The sequence below is a fragment of the Canis lupus genome, chromosome 1 (assembly GCF_048164855.1).
Source record: "Canis lupus baileyi chromosome 1, mCanLup2.hap1, whole genome shotgun sequence".
NCBI classification, from domain to species: Eukaryota; Metazoa; Chordata; class Mammalia; order Carnivora; family Canidae; genus Canis; species Canis lupus.
Window position 1 is genome coordinate 43,718,306 of NC_132838.1, and position 19,355 is coordinate 43,737,660.

At 40.7% G+C, this 19,355-nt stretch overlaps 1 protein-coding gene across 17 annotated transcripts in view; it reads right to left on the reverse strand.

The window, feature by feature from the left end:
- Window positions 1–9,459, reverse strand: part of SYNE1 (spectrin repeat containing nuclear envelope protein 1) — a 449,600-nt gene extending 440,141 nt beyond the window's left edge. For 12 of the 17 annotated variants that reach the window (XM_072828106.1, XM_072828175.1, XM_072828167.1 and 9 more), the window contains exons 1-2: window positions 9,250–9,448; window positions 698–1,004 (exon numbers count right to left, since the gene is read on the reverse strand). In XM_072828106.1, coding sequence (XP_072684207.1) covers window positions 698–764 — 67 coding nt within the window. In that variant the 5' untranslated portion in view covers window positions 765–1,004; window positions 9,250–9,448. Of the gene's footprint in view, window positions 1–697; window positions 1,005–8,732; window positions 8,861–9,249 lie in introns of those variants that run through there. The other 5 variants (XM_072828127.1, XM_072828137.1, XM_072828100.1 and 2 more) reach the window with 3 other exon arrangements.
- Between the last annotated feature and the right edge of the window lie 9,896 nt (window positions 9,460–19,355).

Sequence of the window (19,355 nt, forward strand, 5' to 3'; positions counted from 1 at the left end):
TTTATGGCTTAATGAATATACATGTTTAAATGCATGCTTAATTCATAATTACTTTATTAATTGCATAATTCAGTCACTATAAAATTAATTTTTAAGCTGCCATAACAGTTCACTGCTAATTCTCTTCTAAAACACAGTTTATTGTTAGAGAAAGAACAGTGGTGGAGAATGTGGTTCTAGTCCACACGCTGCCACTTACCATTAATCTTATCATGTCAAAAACTCCCTGGTTCTCATTGCCTCATTTTGCTTAAAGACTTTCTAGATATTTAAGGGCTTTCTAGTTGGGATAAGTAAACTCCTGGTTGGCTTATTTGACCATAGCATACAGTTCTTTGTCACCATCATCATGATAACCTTGCGCACTGTCACTGCGTTGTATTGTCCTTGGTGATTGAAGGGCAGCTTGATAACTGTATTCCCAACTGGACACTGAATAACCATCAAGGTCACATGAATGCAGACACAAACCAAACAGAGATCTTTGTCTTTTTTCTACATGAAAAAGATGGCACCTTAAAATAGCATGGACTCATCTGGGAATGCTAGGAAAAGAGATCACTGTGATTCCTTGCTATAGACTCATAAAACTAAAAGGAAGTGCAAGCATATTGAAAAGACCCTGAGTTAAGCTGGCATTTGAACTTTAAAGTGTAGTTAAAAATAAAGACCAAACCCTTACATTTCTGCCTCTTACCTTGCAGCCTCTGCATCACATTGGCAATGTCCCGAGGAGACCGTGAGGTCGTCCTGGAAGTTGCCATGGTGCTTCCTGTAGCATGAAACCAACACCAGAGACTCTTCACCTAGGGCAGTGTAGCAGTACACCACTCAAGAAAACATCCTGGAGCTTCTCTAGATCTTTTGAGTCATACACGAATCCCAAGGAACTTGGGACAGAGAGCGAGCGAGCGAGGGGCAGTGCTTCCAGAGATTGAAGATTGAATCCCTTTTTCTTTTTCTTCTTTTATTTTAAGACTGTTCTCTTAAATGAACTCAGGAACCTGAAAAACAAATTAAAATATACAGCATTAGTATATATATATATATATATATATATATATATATATATATATATAATATACCCTCATGTAAAAAGAAAACACTTTTTATTCAGTTCGATAGATGATTCATTACCAAGTAAAACACTTTTAAAGTATTAGGCAAATGTTAAGAATCCTTATATCTGACAAAATAAATGCATACATGAGAGATATATAATAAAGTGGGTTGCTAAAAAAGAAATATTTGCTTATTCTGTGTTTTCTTTTTAAGCTATAATCTCTCTCCATTCATCTATGAAAGTGAATGTACTGTGAAGCCAAAACATTAAGTCCTATTTCTCAATATTCCCAGTTCTCTTATCGATGCTATTTCCGCCTGCTTTGTACATACATTTTGCTGTTTCATCTGTACACTTTCCAGGAATGATATTAAGTCTTAGCTTCTAGATAAGCATTGAGTAATGCATAGAATTGTTGAATCACCAAACTGTATACCTGAAACCAATGTAACACTGTATGTTAACTACCCTGGAATTAAAATTTTAAAAAATAAAAATAACTTAAAAAAATCTTAACTCCTAATAACAATTTGCTGAATTAAAACACTAAATATATCAAAGTATTTCATTCTAAAAATGTGAGTTTCAAATATTCTGATTTTAGAGGTCAAAATGGATATTATATAGCTTCTTTCCTTCCCATAAAGACTCCAAAGTCAGTTGTAAAGCTAGGGTAGGGGTGGCCTGAGCAGAGAGGCCATTTCCCTTCTAACCCCTTCCTGAATTCTCCATTTTGGGCAAGTTCATTATTCTGGACTGGGCAAGAAGAAAAAGAGATAGAAGAGTAGTTGATGAAAGCTTGATATTGATACATCTACTTTGAACAAGGATTTCCTTACCCTAAGGTTAGTTGAAGAGAAGATTTTGCTATGAGAGGATAAATAATGAAGAAAGGAGAAGAGGGTGAATGTGCACCCAGAAAGAGAAGCTCAACCAAGGGGCCACACTAAGGCACCCCATGCAAGATGACACTTTATACAATTCCCACTTATTAAGATGAAGGTGAAGAAAAAGGATGGGATGGGGGCAGGGGAGGATGGCAAAAGCAAACCTGTAAAGAAAACACATACATGTGGGATGGTCCATCTGCTGGAAGGAAAAAAAGAAACCAAAAAGAGTCTATGATGTTATCAAAAACTATATCATGACCTGAATGTATGGTCATAGAAGCAGTATTTTTTATGAGACATTGGTTGTATAAAAAAGTCTAAATACAAATTACAATTGACTTTAAAAAGGCATTATTAATACTAGTATACATGGTATCTGGTTAGAATGCATGAATGCAAAGCGGTACTACCTATTTTAGAATACTATCTGGAAAAAGATGCAAAACATTGCATAGGTTGCTGCCCTGTGTGAAAAGGCATCAGAAAAGTATAGTGGAGCAAGATAGGATATACTAGTCACTTAACAGGTTAGGATGAAGTAGTGCAGTGAACAGCCTTAATTGGTAAGAAGGCACAAGCGGACTTCTCTCGGCTACTTGAAAAGATATTTAGAAGGATACTTGGCAGCTTCTGGGCTAGAGAGGTACCTCTCAGTGTGTAGGTTTCCAATGGACCTCTGAGGAGAAATAATTACTTATGGCTAGCCTATCATGCTTTAAGGCCTTAAGCCCTGCTGGAATTGTGTACCCATTAGCAGCCTTCATCTCTTGAGGGAAAACATTCCACCTGCCTACATCCAAAAGCTACCATAATTTGGAGACGAATAAACAATGGGAAGTGCCTAAAATCTTACAACTGGCTCCTCTAAACTGTTAGAAAGTTAAGTTTTCCAAATGCAAGAATATAACTTTCTGAACTCTAGCTAGCTAGCTAACTACATACATAGAGATGAGGGAAGAAATTCATTTTAATTCAGCTATCCCAAGCCAGCCCCTGCCCAGCACTGACGTTCATAGAAGATATGTCTCCTATCATCAATCAAGAATTATGGAATAAAAAAGGATTTCTCTCAATTACTGCATTACAGATCACCATGTTTCTACCTTCTTCTAGTTCACATTCATGTTGCACAATAGATTAATTTTGAACTCTCTCTCTCCTTCTCTCTCATATGTGTGTGTGTGTATTTGAGATATATTTGATATACACATACATCTTATGATGGCCACGTAACACTCAGAATTTCTCTGCTTATGTCCAAAGTCAGGTTATGTATCCAGTCTTACTTCTACAGTATAACAAAAGCATTCTGAATGTCAGAGTTCAATGCTGGGGGTACCAAGATGAATATGACATAGATTCTATTTTTTGAGGAGTTTAGAATATAGTGGGAGATACAACATAGAAAAACAACCAGTATAACAATACTACAGGCAAGTGCAAATATAGAGATGGAAAATGCAAATAAAAAGTTGTTAACCTAATCAGAAAATTCTCAGTGTCCTGGGAGGGAGCCTACCCCTGAACTGAGTCTTGGTAAATGAGTCAGGTCTAGTGAGGAGAAAAATATGAAAGACACAGTTCAGACAGAGTGAATAGTTCAAGCAAAGTCATGGACACAAGAAACAACATGACTCTATGTGGGGGTACCAAGAGTTAGATTGTGAAGGACTCTACCAGGTGACACTCTGGAGCTGAGGCTGGAGAAGGAGGTAGCATCAAATGATTGAGGGCCCTGTGTGCTATGCTTACAAGCTTGGTCCTGATTCTCTGGGAAGCAAAAGGAATCCTCTGCAGAAATTTAAACTCTAAGTGCCCAAGTATAATTTAGATTATTCTAAATACAGTTCTTTTTTTTTTTTAAGATTTTATTTATTTATTCATGAGAGACACACACACGGCGTGGGGGGGTGGGGGAGGGCAGAGACATAGGCAGAGGGAGAAGCAATCGCCATACATGGAGCCTGAAGTAGGACTCAATCCTGGGTCTCCAGGACCAGGCCCTGGGCTGAAGGTGGCGCTAAACCGCTGAGCCACCCGGATTGCCCTCTAGATACAGTTCTTAAGGGTGTATTTAAAGGAGACAAGACTGAAAGATCCAGAAAGATCAGTTAGGAAAGTATCTCAGAAGTCAAGACAGGAGATGATAGACTGAAATAGGACAATGAGTAGAGGGTAGAAATCTGAAAAATCAGGGAGGGGAGACAGGAAGCAGTTGGTGGGGTTGTCAGAGTCTCTTGGATGACTCTCGTGATTCTGACTTGAGATGTTGTGGGCCATGTACCACCAATTGATCTTAGCAGCCAGAAGGGCTATGCAGGTTTTACTTCTAATACTTTTCGCCTCATACACTTATGTCCTTGCCGAACAACTTCACCCCTGTGTGGGGCACTGTCAACTGAGCAGATTCAAAGTGCCCTAAATACCTGGCTCAGGACTCACACTCTGCTTGAAGCCATCCCTAAACACTCCAGTAGAGACTCAGCACTAACAATCCATACTATTATAAATATGAGTTTTCTTACATTCATCATCATGGTTAACCTTACACTCTAAGTAGACTGTGAACATTCTGCGGGCATGGTCTGTAAGTCATTTTGTTTTGACATCCCACCCATCAATGCCAAGTACATCCCTGAGAACATCCTAGGCCCTCAATACATATATTTGTTTTAGCGTCAACTTCATAATACTTTCCCTTGATGAGAGAACCCCAGAAAACCCCTCCCACCTCACTGCAAAAGAAGTTAATGCAATATCCTTCCTTTTTCAGACATAAGATAAAATATTTTGCTTTCATCATCCATGTATACACACATTTCCTCCTTTGTGAAATTATGGTATTCTTGTTTTTTACTGATACTTTCACTTGATGGGACATAAGATCTGAAAATTTAATTTAAAAATATAAAAGAAGACTGGGGATTAGAAGGTAGGAGTTCTAGGCTTAGCTTTGTTCCAACTAGCTGGGTGAGTTTGAGCTGGTTCTGTGTATGGACCATTCCTCAATGGCCAATCACAGGGAGTGTGTACCGGGACATTCACACACTATGGACTAAGAAAGATCTAGAGCAGAGTCTTAGTTTTGTCCATATGACCTTAATAAAAAATTAACTTTTCTAAACACTTGTTTCTTAATCTGTAAAGTGAAGATATTTTATGCCAAATTAGGTTTAATTTTATCCTGCATAAGTTAAATTTAAAAAGATTATGATGTAATATGCTTAGCAGATTGTTTGGCATGTAGCAGAGTTCCAGCAAATAACTGGTTTCCACGTCCCTTCCCCCAGCCTCGGTTTCTCCACCTGCAATAGGAGAAATGGACCCAGAATGGAGAGGCACTCTCCAGCATCCTCATCAGTTCCAAAACCAATGGCAGCATAGGTGACAGGTGAAATAATGACTGGTACAAGGTCACGAGAACTTGAAATTCTTTCCAAGAACTGACGGATTACCTAGTAGTGCTCTTGCTGTGGGCCTGACCTATAAAGCCAGAATGTCAGAGGAAGGCCCAGCACCATCAACGAGCTCACTACTCCCAGGGAAATTGAAAAAAAGTTTTAATAGGTGCAAGAGATTGTGGGCAGGGGTGGTGGTTGGGAGGGGTCCAGTACTGGGATGGAAAGGGAGAATCAGCTAGACACCGATAGATTGTGTACCAATGAGCAGTTCCAGAACAATCTCCAAATCCTTCCAGGAGAAGGAACGAAGATCGCACTGCAGCTAAGTACATCTACCACGCCTAGCAGAGAATCAAGAGCCCATGCTTACTTCATACATCAAAAATATATTGAGAAACTATTCATAAAGGACATTAGTACTGAGTAAATAGCTGTGAACAAGACAGATAAGCCCTTCTTAAAGCTTATGTATCCAGAGAGAGAGAGATGTTATCAATAATACCATAACAAAGTAGGGTGAGTTTTGTCACAGAGTAGTCCAGGGAACTGTGAGAGCAAACTGAATACCCAATCAATAACCATCTGCTGCATTTATTGCGCAGAATGCAGGGGGAATGTATACTGTCTGCTATGTAGGATGTTCCTATCTGAACAACATACTCTTCTTAGCAGCCCCTGTGAGAAGCACAGGAGTGAATCATCAAAACCCGACTTCTCCAGTCTCTAAGCAGAATGGACAACTGGCTGCTAAAGCAGTTTCTTGCTTGTGGTCCTAAAAAGAAATGCAGAAAACATTAGGAAGAGCACTGCTGGGCTCTAAGAACACATCATAAACCAGCACAACTACAATTGTAGGTATTGGGAAACTACAGCAGAAAATTGCAAACCCTGTGACCACTAGAGATGATGTGGTTCATTTCTAACTGAAAACGATGTACCGTAAAACACAAACAGATACACAGTAGAGTAGGAAGCATAAATGTTACTAAAATAGATGTCTAAATATGTAGAAGAATAGGACCCCTATTAAAATTCGCTACTAAACAAAAATAAAAAAGCTAATAACTACATCTCCACCCCGTTCTCTCTAAGTCCTTTGCGGGAGTGAGTCACATGAGTGTCTAATTTTAAATTTAATTATTGTTTTTCTGTATTCATCCTTTAGCAATGGTGTTAATTAATAATCATGAAGAAGGCTGAGCAGTAGAGAAGGAGAGGGACATCTGGAGTTAATATAAATACATAACTTATGTATGTATATGGGCTATCGGTGAATAGTACTGTGAATTATTCACAATTATGAACAGGGTAACAAATAGGAATCGGTCCTTTTTCTGGAAGAACAAAAATGTAAAGAAATAAGCAAAAGACAAAGTACAGAGCTGACCAGCATGACAGATAGGAAGTGTCATTATTCAATTCTTTTTGGTTTAACTTGGAGTATAAATCAGGCCCAACGATATCTGTTACCTTCCTCCTCTTTTTGTTAGAGTATATATCACACCCCTTGCCAAATAACTAGATCTGGCTAGATCGGATCACAAGGAGGGACACATACAACACATATAAGAGGAGGAGAAATGTAGATTCCTTCACAGGGGAATCTTGGGCCCCATTGCCTATCATGGGGTGTGGCTGCAGTGTCTAAAGCTGAGAAAACACTACCAACCTCGCCCTGCCATGGGCCTCTTACATCCTGTTCAGTTATGCCTCCTTTCATTTCCAAGAAGCTGTGTGTGCGGCATACTTCTCAGAGAGTGGGTCCTAGTGTGGCATCCTGCGCATTTAATGCAAGGCATTCTTGCAAGATTCTGAATGGTAAACTACCTTTTCCCAACCCCTGCTCCCTTGCAGGAAGGAATCAAGTGACAAGAATTTTTGTATGGGGACAATGAGAAGAGAAACAAACCAGCTTGGGAAAAATCATTAGTTAAGAGAGATAAAAATGAGTCTATACTGTGATAGCTGAGCAAATAGTTTCAAAGGCCAGCGATATTACTATCTGAGTTTGTCTGAAGACGTGGTTTTATTTTCCGCATGAAACATATTAAGTTAGCATTGATCTGGTACATTTTGTTCTAAATTTGTCACAAGTAAGGAACAGACTCAAAAACACAGGAAAAAAATAGCCATGTGTTTTATTACACTGTTCTGGCAATAATAGGTACTTTTTATCCCTATGATTTATCTTTTTCATCATGGGAAACAGCAAGCCTCTGAGAGAACCACCTTCATGACTAATGATTCAATCAGCATTTTATACAGATGTGGGTCATATTAATAACTGTTGTTTAAGTGAAAATTACTACACAGTCTGTTGCACAAGTCTGGCTTTTGTATACAAATGTTTCCTCTAGGAAAGGGGCTCTCAGATGGAGACAAAAATACAGACACTGAAGGAGAGAACAATAGTTCACTTAGAACTTTCTTAACGTTCACAGAAGGTCAGATACATGCAGGTTCTCCACCTCCCACTGAAAAGCTCGGAAATGAGCATCCCAGGATGCTAACGCTGGTTTCACAGCTGATGCTTCCCCCTAGGCTGGGCCTGAACTTGCAGCCTCCACACTCTGTCATCCCCCGCAGCACACCCAACCCCGTTTCCCGGATGGACTTTCTTTGCCTTAGGCTGAGAGCTGCTTTATTCTGCACTATTTTCCTGCCCTGTGCCATGCACCTGCCGCCCTGTGAACCACCATTTCACAGAACTCCTCCAGTAGCAAGGTAATATCTCCGTCTGCAATGTGTCTTTCCAGAGAGGAGATGAAAGTTATCTTGCCCTCTAGCGTAGGCACCGCCTGGAAGCCACTGCACGGTGACAGCTCGAGCAGTCTGAAGCCCTGGCCTCCGCACGGTCTCCAAGCCCTGGGCCGTGCTACTCATTTCCCCTCCCCCGCATCCCCCCCCCCCCCCCGCCCCAAGCCCTTCCTAAAATAGTCGAGAGTGGAGGAAGGGAGGCTCCTAGATTTTGTCCAACGCCCCGCATCTCCCATCTGATAGTAGCAACAGTACCGACCATCACAACAAGAGGGTGGCTGCCTTTTGCTTCTGCATCACTGGAGCCCAAGAGAAGTGCCACAAGCGGAAATGACAATCCGAGAGGGGGATATTAATAGGGATATCTACGTACGAGATGTAGGGAGGACGCTCCCCACCTCCTTATCTCCTCATCCCTGAGTATCATACACGTACACACACCACCACCACCATCACCGCCCTCTCCCTCCCATTAAGCACGCACAACCCCAGTATGTAAGTACAAACTTGCTTACAATTTGCTGCAATTTGCTCAGCTTGCACCCACATTCGTATTCTCTCTCTCCCCCCTCTCTCACTCCTTCCTTCCACCTGTCTCTCTCTCTCTCTCTCTCTTTTTACCTTCACTCTCCCGGGCTCGTCCAGGTTCCCGGCGGCTACGCGAGCTCACGGCCGGCCGCGGGCTCCGGGAGGGAGCGCGGGCGCCGTGCAGGGCTGCGGGAGCCGGGCCGCCCTGGTTACGGAGCGCAGCGCGCCGGCCGGCTCCCTGCCCGCGGCAGATCCGCAGCCGCGCTCCCCCGGGGCCGCTCGCACACCCGCTCTCTGCTGCGCCCAGCCGCTCGGCGACTCTGCCCTCCCTCTGCAATCGGGTCCTCCCCTCCGAGGCACCCTGGGGTTTTAGGCCTCCCCCCCCCACTCTCCCCCGCCCCCCCGCACTAAAGCTCCTTTCCGAGGGGAAGGTCGGCCCGCAGGGTTCAGCCCCCGGGCAGGATGCGGGCACTACCCCTGCCGCCACACCCCTCCCCGGCCCGGCGCCCCGCGCCCTGCGTCCGGAGCCCCGCGCCCCGTTCCAGGAGGAGCAGGTCCCTGGAAGAGCTGGGGGCGGGGGCCTGGAGGCTCCCTCGCAGGCTTCCCCTACCTCCTGCAGATGCACGGCCTATGGCTCTCTCCGCGGCTGCAAACCCGAGCCGTGACCCACCCTCCCGGCGAACCTTTCCACCGGGTCCACCTCCGGGGGAGAGACGAGGAGAAGGAACGGTCGAGAGCCCCGGGAAGGAGATGCGCTGCACTAGCCGCTAACTTTTGCTTGGGGTTCCCGCTGCCCGGTTGACCTTTCTAAGCAGAATGTGTCTTGAAAGGCTGGGGTGGTTCCCTGATGGTCCCAGGAAGGAAGTGATGCAGTTCAGGGAGGACATTTAGCAGACTCCTTTTAAATCAACTTTCAAAAAGATCCTAACAGCTGACCTTTTGGCTCTCAGATCCATATTGAACAATTTTAGAGAGATTGGTCAGATTATAGACTTTTGCTGTTGTTTATAAAGCTTAGATTTTCTGAGAAGGCGCTTGACATCTTAATTCTATTTATTCTTGGTTATTCATTAAAATGATTCAGAAGAACCACCAGTCACTTTCTTCAGACTCCCTATATGCATGCTGCACATTGCAGAGCCATTTGTCATTTATCACGACCATGGTGTTGAGTTCCTGGTGTTGCCTAGTAGCGTTCAGGAGAATCTATTTTGTTGTGGTTTTATAGTCTCTAAGCAAAGTCAAACACAGTCTCCCTTCACCAGCAATGAAGCCCAAGTCCAACAGGATTATGGCAACCAAAATAATGGGACTATGTTGCAAGAATCTTAAGAATAATAATTACATCTCAAATTTTTAATCTGACAAAAAGAGTTTTCTATTCTCTAGATTTGCTAAATGGAAGGGTGGTCTTATAAAGTTGATGATGTTTCTCTTTGCTTCCTGTCTTTCCCTCACTTGATGCCAACACTACATGATTTAGCTGTGCATTTTCTTCAAATTCTTTTTTCTTCCAGATCCCCTCAAAACAGCAATATCTGAAAGGAATCTGATAAACCAATCTGATGTGCCCTTTTTATTGGGTTTACATTTTTTAGAGACCAAAGAATGAATCTCTAATGGCAGAATTTGTTACACCAGGAAGTTGGGCCTGGAGAGGGCACAGTTTGGGGGAATTGTTTTCCATGTATACCCTGCTTCTGCCTCAGGGTGATACTCTTTATAGATTCCCAGAGCTCCCTGTGGAGATAACCTGCAGAGCCCTAGAGTGCAGTCATTTCAGATAGTGCTCTCTTTCTGTGTGGTCATGAGACTGGGTTCCAAGCTTCCAGGCCTGCCGCTCAGGGGAAAAGGATCAGCCTCTGCTCTCCCTCTTGGTTTCCATCTTTATAGAGCCAATTTACACTGAATGCTTTCCAAGACAGGATAAGAAAGTCTATTTTACAAACTCAAAAGCTCTGTGTGTTTGTTGCCTTACTTGTAAATTCTGAGACTGAAGCATTGCTCCCACCAAGTGAAACTCCTTGATGAGACCTAGCCGCTGTCCTCCTAGGCTCAAGACTGGGGCCGTGGCTGGCACTGGTTCCCTGATAAGCTAACTTTCCATTCTCAACTCATCTCCATCCTCTGCACAAGGGCTAAGCACATTATAGACTTTGGGAAAATGCTTGTCTTTTTCATAGCCCCTCCTCCGGGGGAGGTTTGTTACAGCCCCAATAATTCAACAACTGATGCTTGAACACTCTATGCCAAATGTTGTCCTAAGTACTGTGGTTATAGGGTAAGCAAAACCTGCCCTAGTTCCTGCCTTCACAGAGCTTACCATATGATTAGGAATAGAGCCATTCATCAGAGAAGCACACAAATAATTATAAAACCCAAACCTCCAAGAAACGGCATGTGTTATGAGAGCCTGTGGTGAATTTATTTAATTAATTACATTAATTCAGTTTAATGATCAGGAAGACTGCTAGGAAGTGATCTGCAGGAGGACTGGCATTAACTAGGTGAAAGAGGGGTAGAGTGCAGTGAGGAAGAGCACTCCAGTCAGAGCGAAGAGTATGGGCAAAGGACTATGGAAGAAAAGGGCATAGTGCATTGGAGGAAGTGAGGAGGTCCACTGTCACTGTAGAAGAGACAGCAAGGGAAAGGATGGAACTTTGCAAACAATGGGCCCCATGAGGCTCAAAAGGAATGAAGGACAGACTGGGCAGGCCTGAAAGAGCAGCCTGAATTGATGAGCCTTCACATGAAGCCATTAAAATGTTTTCACTAGGTGGTACAACATGATCAAACTCATGTTTTGAAATGTTTCATATGGCTATAATATGAGAACAGATAAGACATGGGATAAAAATGGGTACAAGTGGATCATTTAGAAAGCTGCTCCGGTATCCCTTAGGAAGATCATAGCATTCATAATAGATGGTGGTAGAAACAGTGGATGGATTCAAAGGGAATTTAATGGGTGAGATATATGGGACATAAGGCCATGTGTGGCCAAAGGAAGTCAGAATAGTAAAATGATTAAAGACTTGGGTTTGAGTGCAAGAAAGCCCTACGTTTGGATCCTAACTCCATCGTTAGCTATCTGTGTGATTTTTAGCTAGTAATTTAACCTCTCACAAATTCAGATTTTACAAACCTATAATTGGAATTATAACAGTATATCTCATTCATAGGGCTATTGTGGGGACTAAATGAGTTGATACCTGGAAAGCACTTTATACTTCAGTGCCTGGCATGTGGCCAGATGCCAGGAAATACAATATAATTATAATGCATCATGATCATAGTTATAGCTATTACTATTATTCTAGATGCTTCTTAAGTTGGCAAATAAAGGGAAAACAGTCTCTACTTCACTTTGCAACAGGCTGATTGGATGAGGATATCAGTTCCTAGGAGCAGTAAAATATAATTGTGGGACATCACAGGCTGAGAGACAGCTGCCAGGGTAGCAATATCCACTTTTCTCCTCCATCAGTCCTCCTCATCTGTCTTCTCTTCATACTCTTTTAGTTTACAGAGAGACACATTCTCATATAGCATGGCAGCTGGACCCCCAGTATCTCCTCTCTGCATTAATAGGAGGTGCTAAAGAACAGCAAAAATTCACAGGCTGGGTTCAATTCAGTTTTTCCCAATGCCTGCATCATTCTGCTATATGTATTTGTAAATTTAGAGTTCTAGTGCCCACATGAAATCAGCAAATAATCATTTTTTCAAAGATTTTATTTATTTATTTATTTATTTATTTATTTATTTATTTATTTATTTATTTATTCACGAGAGACCCAGAGACATAGGCAGAGGGAGAACGAGGCTCCCTGTGAGGAGCCCAATGAGGGACTGGATCCCAGGATACCAGGATCAAGACCTGAGCCAAAGGCAGACACTCAACCACTGAGCCACCCAGGTGCCTCAGCAAATAATCATTTTTATTTCTATTATTTCTTTTTTATATGATTGTGTTAACACTAAGGCCAAAACTTGCCTTAATTAAAATATGTTGTTTATTTATCGAAGGGATTTGCTTTAGGGGCTTATAGGAAGTGTATCTTTATAGCACAAGAACATGTGCAGCTCAAAACTGGATTTTCTCTTCCACTTCTCTCCCCTAGTCTTAAGACTCTTCAAAACACACTTCTAGGCAAAGAGCAGGGAAACTTTAAACAAAATAGCTTTCTTACTGTTTAAAGGTCAAGAGACTTGTAATTTTCAAGATCTTGATATAGTCAGGAATAGTCTGGCTGGAGTAATTTCTGCTGGTGGAGTTTGCTAACAAGGGATGAAAGACAGACCAGGTAAGAAGGGTTGACTTCTGCTGACAAGGAAGCCTCAGAAGGATTTGGAGTTCAAAGTACTAAGCTCACCCAAATTCTCCAAAATGCCTCTTTCCCAATTAAAGGACCCACTTTAAGTAAATGTCTTCACTTTCACATAAGAGCAAGGCTTTGAATTCATCTTGCATTATAAGGTTGCAGCCTGTGGCAATAGATCTTAGGTCTGATTTTTGGTTATATTAACAATACAGCTGTAAGCATAAGGGTCCTAGAAGCTTTCTGGGTCTTTGGTCATGCCTCGATCCAAGACTGTAAAGTTCTTGGTCTTGCCATTTTCTTTCTTTATGATCTCTATTATAGTCAGAAGTAGTTGACTAGGTCAACTACCCATAGTTCTCTAGGTCTCATTTCTATTCCACAACAATAGCCAGTGTGGGTTCCTGAATCCTTGACTTCAATAAGCCCTTACTTTTAGGCATCTATAGGTGTTATTTTAAGTAACCGTTAGTCACTACCTACCTGTCTCCTTAGAATTCTGTTTTACATAGGAATGAGATTATCACTGCATGCAAACCCAACCAGATCAACCAACCGACACGAAATTCTCATCTTGGTAGATCTGGAACAATCTTGGAGTGCAATATTGTGCTAAATTCATTAAAAGAAAAATCAAAACAACGTGAGGGTTTGATTTGGGGATTCAGGGGCTCAAAAGTTGTTGGTAAAGCTAGAGAAGTGACCATTAGTGTGGCTGCCACTGGAGGTACAGTCCAGAACTCAGCAACTTGCTGCTGCCACCTAGAGGTCAAGATAATGCATCAAATGGCCAGCAGTACCACAATGCCCCTGCTCTGAGGCTCCCTCTGATGATGGAGCTTGGCATTCCATCAGCCACTGTAGAATGAATGAGGATGGATGGAATGAATGAATGCCCATCGAGGTGGGAGGGGCAATTATTCCGTGTTTCCTTTGCTTTCATATGTCTTGTGAGAGCGAGGGCAAAGTGAAAATTTCATCCAAAACCCCTAGGAAAGGGAACCAAACTTCCAGCCCCTGAACATAGAATGGATTGTGAATGAAGGTTATTTGCCAACAAAAGTGTTCAGTACGAGCACAGAATTAAGGTAAATGGGATCATACAAACATTTATTTAAACCAAAACTCACAGAAATTGCAGTCTAAGACACTGATTTTTTTTAATTTTTTGACTCATTTAATATTGTTCTAGAATTCTAAAAGCTAGGATTTTAAGACTATTTTTAAAAAACAAAACATTTAGCTTACTGATATATTTTAAGATAAAATCATTAATTCCTCAGTGTGGTTTTCTTGCCACTTTCTCCCTATGATTCCTTCAGAACCTGTTCTTCTTAGATTGTTGTTGTTGCTCTCCTACTTTAGTCATCCAGTCCCATGATCATAGTTTTGATTTTGTCCTTATCAATAATGACAATTATTCCATATTGATAATATCAATTGTTAACACCCCATTCTCTGACCATTTCTTTTTTTAATTCAGACCACACCATCTAGTGCTCCAATTCCAATAATCCCTCAACTGAGCAGGACCTTATATCCATTGTTAGGGCCACCATATACCCTATGATGCCTTAGAATTAATGAGTTTTCAAGACACTTCACTTTAATCTTTTGGAAACTACTATAATAGACTATGTTTTGATAAAACAAGACATTTGAATGCCATCTTCCAGAAAATAATTATAATATATATACAAATCATAAATATCAGATATGAATGGTGCCCACTTGAAAGGGGTACCCTAAGGTGTATATTGTGTGTAACCTACATTAACCATATATGGCAGCTTGGGGACTATTGATCCTACCATTGTTTTTCATTCTTATCATCCTTTTTATGTTTATTACTCTTTAACCGGTTTAAATTCCATATTTAATCATTACATTCACCTTCTTGCATTTGTCCTCAACTACTTTTCCTCTTACTTTGTCCTATTCACTTGGCTAAACCTCACACCTTATTAAATTCAACTCTACCTACTTGGTGCTTGCCCTCACACTGCTGAATACAGCTGGAGAAAACTCGATCACCCCAAATGGACTTTGCATTCACAATCACTAAATCAAATACCCTGGAATACTTTGTTTCTCTAATCAATACACCCTGACACTTCCCTAAGCAAATTTCATACTTCCTCCTGTTTCTTCAAACTTCCAACATCTTTCTCCAAATCTAAATTTTCAACTTCTAACTTTTCTTCCTATTTTCCTTGAACATTTTAAGTAATCAAAAGAGAATTTTGAGAAGCTCCCACCACCATCTGCACTATCTGCATCAGTGCTATATATAATATGCAAAGTTGTCTTTTATTGCCACTAATGAACTCCTCAAGCTCTTAGCTAAGGCTAACTCCTCCACTTATATATTCAATCCATCCTTCCTGCCAATGATATTTTATGTCTTCTCAGAATCATTAATTTCTTTTCTCTTATTAGTTCATTCCCATAAGCATGTAAGCTGGTTATTATTTATCTCATATTAAAAAAAACAACAACCTTGATCATGACCTGAACTCCAAATACCACCCCTTATTTTCAAGCCAACTCTGATGGAGTTGTCTATACTCACTGTTGGCATTTCTCTCATACCCCTTGCTCTTGAAATCACAGCACCAACTTATCTAGTTACCAGTAACTCCTTCTTTGCTAAATTAAATGGTCTTGTCTCTGTCCCTATCTTGACCTATCAGAACCATTTGACTTATTCCCTCTCTTTTCTTTTTTTTTTAAGGTTTTATTTATTTATTCATGACAGACACACACAGAGAGAGAGGCAGAGACACAGGCAGAGGGAGAAGCAGGCCCCATGCAGAGAGCCTGATGTGGGACTCGATCCGGGGACTCCAGGATCACACTAGGCTGAAGGCAGGTGCTAACCCGCTGAGCCACCCAGGGATCCTCCCCTCTCTCTTCTTTAAAATGTTTTTCCTCACTTGCCTTCTGAACCCACCACACATTGTCCTCATGTTATTGCTTCTTCTGGCTACTCCTTCTTGGTCTCCTTTGATACTTTCTTCTCATCTCCTCCATGTCTAGACTCTGAAGGACCAACAATTCCATCCTTGGAGCTTTTCTGTCTTCCAGCTACACTAATTCCTAAGGGATCTTATGCTGCAATTTTATAAGAAATTCATATTTCCTTTTTCAATATCATGTATATGCTATGAATTCCTAAATTAAATATCTAGACAAGACCTCATTCCTGAACTCCAGACTTTAATATCCAATCATCTACTTGGGTTTCCACTAGGAAGTATAAAAGATATCCCAAATAAAATACTTCCAAAACTAAATTTGTAATCTTCTCTTCCAGATCTACTCCTGTTTCTTCTTTCCTCACATGATAGCTCCATCCTTCTCAGTTGCTAAAGCTAAAGCTTTGGTGTCACACTTAGCAATTCTTTTTTTTCCATTTTTCACCTTTGGCCAATCAGCATATCATGTTGATTCTATTTTTAAAAATATATCTATAGAACATACTTGTTCTTAGTTAACAAATTCTGAAATATTTATTAGTTGTAGGACATGTGTACCCAACATATTCTCAAGTGATTCAGAAAAAGTGTGATGAAAGACAGATTTAGAGGACAAAATGTAAATGATCAATGTATCTGGTTGAAAGGTACATGTACATGGGAGTTCTATGTAATAATCTTACAACTTTTCCCTTGATTACCAAAAACATATCTAAAATCCATTACTCATTAGCTCTACTGCTGTCACTGTGGATCATCATCACTTAACTTCAGGCCATTCTTAACATAAGGATCAAGTTAAATCTTATCACAGCATAAATCAAATGCTGTCACCCTTTGCTCAAAACTCCTCAGTAGTATTCCATCTTATTTAAAGACTCAAGTCCTTTTATTATTTGCACAGCCTACATTATTTGCCCCTACCTCCCCATTGGTTACCTAGTCTCAGCTACAATTCTTCCCTCAGTCACTGTACTGCAGACCACATGGACTCCTTGGTGTTCCTGAAGGTTACCAGACAAGCACCTGCCTCAGGACTTTTCCATGTAATATTCATTCTGCCAAGAAGTACAACTCTGAAAATAATTCAGAGGGCTTACTCCCCAATCCCTTTCAGGTCTTTTATTAAATGCCACTTTCTTCTAAGTCTTTCTTGGATGCCCTATATAAAAATTTAAAATATCCTCACTCTACCTTGAACTTTCAATCCTTCTCCTTTTTTTTTTCTCCAGCATTTGGCACCCACATTTTATATTTTCTCTTTACTTGTCTAGTTTATTGTCTGTCGACCTTTAGAATGTAAGCTCCACAAGGGCAGATAGTTTTGTGTTTCTTAACTCTTATGTTCTCAACATTTAAAACAGACACAAAAGGGTGCCTGGGTGGCTCAGTCTGTTAAATGTGTGCCTTTGGCTCAGGTCATGATCCCAGAGCTGCACATCAGGCTCCCGGCTTGGCGGGGGAGCCTGCTTCTTCCCCTGTCCCTCACATCTGCTCATTCTCTCTCTCTCTCTCTCTCTCTCTCTCTCTCTCTCTCTCTCTCAGTTTGCTCTCTCTCAAATAAATAAATAAAATATTAAAAATAAATAAATAAAACAGACACATGGGGTGCCTGGTTGGCTTAGTCAGTTAGGCATCCAACTCTTGACTTTGACTCAGGTCATGATCTCAGGGTTGTGAGATCAAGTCCGTATCAGGCTCTCCAGACTGGAGATTCTGGAGATTCTCTTCTTCTGCCCCTCTTCCTGCTCTCTCTCTCTCCCTCAAAAATAATTTTAAAAATTTAAAAATTTAAAAATCTTAAAAATATAAATAAAATAGACACATAAAAGGCACTAAATAAATAGTTGTTGAATAGGTGAATGAATAATGTCCCAATCTTATTATACCTCATGGATTTCTGCATATCATCAATTATACCTGTAATGCTCTAATCAAAGCCAGTGGAAATTGGTTACCCAAGTCTCCAGGACATCTGGATACTCAGTGGATCACCAGCATAAGATAATCCCTTGTTTCATCATGTAAAGTGGTAGAAAATAATATTTTTCTTTCTTTTCAGCTCTTAATTTTACCTATTCTTCTTGGTTCACAATTTTGTAACTACTCTAAAGCACTTCTGCCACTGTACTTTTGCTCTGTTTAGGGATATATATATATATTTGTGTGTGTGTGTGTGTGTGTGCCTCAAATAGCTTCTGATCTCTGAAATCTGATAAATTTGCTTCTGAGATTTTGTGTTCTTTTCATAGTTTCCTTGAGTTTGTGTTACAGTCTAGGTATATTGGAGTCTTGTCTTTTCTTGTTCTTCATCATGTGTTAATATCATCTACCCTTTCTCTGTCCTTATTTCTCTTTTTTAAAGGATTAAAGGACCTCTTTTTATGGATACTTCAAAAATTGATTTCATTGGCCATTATCATTCTGCTTCACTTGTGTATAAAGATTTCCCTAAATACTGTTTTAAACTGAGATTTTGTTTACAAGATAACTGTGCCAGTAATGACATCAGGTTGTAGATGAGTTTGCAATGGGAAAAGATCATGTGGATTGAAGAACCTCTTAATTGGACTCCCACAAAGAGTGTTCCAGACTAGCTGAATGAGCTCACTGGTACACACAGTTTTATTGGCCTATTGGAAATACTTCAAGGAGCCCCTGAGAATGAAAAGGAGATCCTTACTTGTATATTTCTTCCTCCTGGTTGATGTCCCTATCCCTACCTATTTCCAGCTGGAAAATTTGTGGGAAATCATCAGAATCAAGTTTCTGCGTGAACATGTGTTAGTTCAGACTCCTTATGATGCAAGCTGCAGAAAAGTCAGCTGAAATTGGCAAAAACAATACAGAAGACGTATTAGCTCATGAGAGTCTGAAAGGATAAATTTCAAGATTCATCGAAAGTTTCAGTCAAGGATTTGGTTTCAATAACTCACTGTTATGCTGCCCACATGTTGGCTTCTTTCTAAGACTGATTGCCCTATGGTTGTAGGGCAATAACATGCTGCATGCTTCTTGGTTTATCCATCTGTAAAGAAAGTGCTTGTGTCTAAAAGTTTCAGGCAAAGTTTACAACATTTATTCCAATTGAATCAGCTTAGATTATGTGCCTAATACCCTTCTTCTAATCAAGCCAAAAGGAATAAAATGTCCTCATTGGCTTTGGTCAATCAGAACCCATCCTTGGCATTACACTCAACACAGTATTTTTGCAAGTAAGTCTACATGAAACAAGTTACAGATGTCTGTATTTGTCAGAGTCCCAAAGGAACCAGAAATCATATACACCAAGTTAGGATATTTTGAGGTGAGATGTATTTGTTTTTGTTTTTATTTTATCCCAAAGACCAAATTACAAAGGTATAAATGGAGTATAGTAGAATTATAAGGCATAGCACAGGGACTTGGAGAATGCA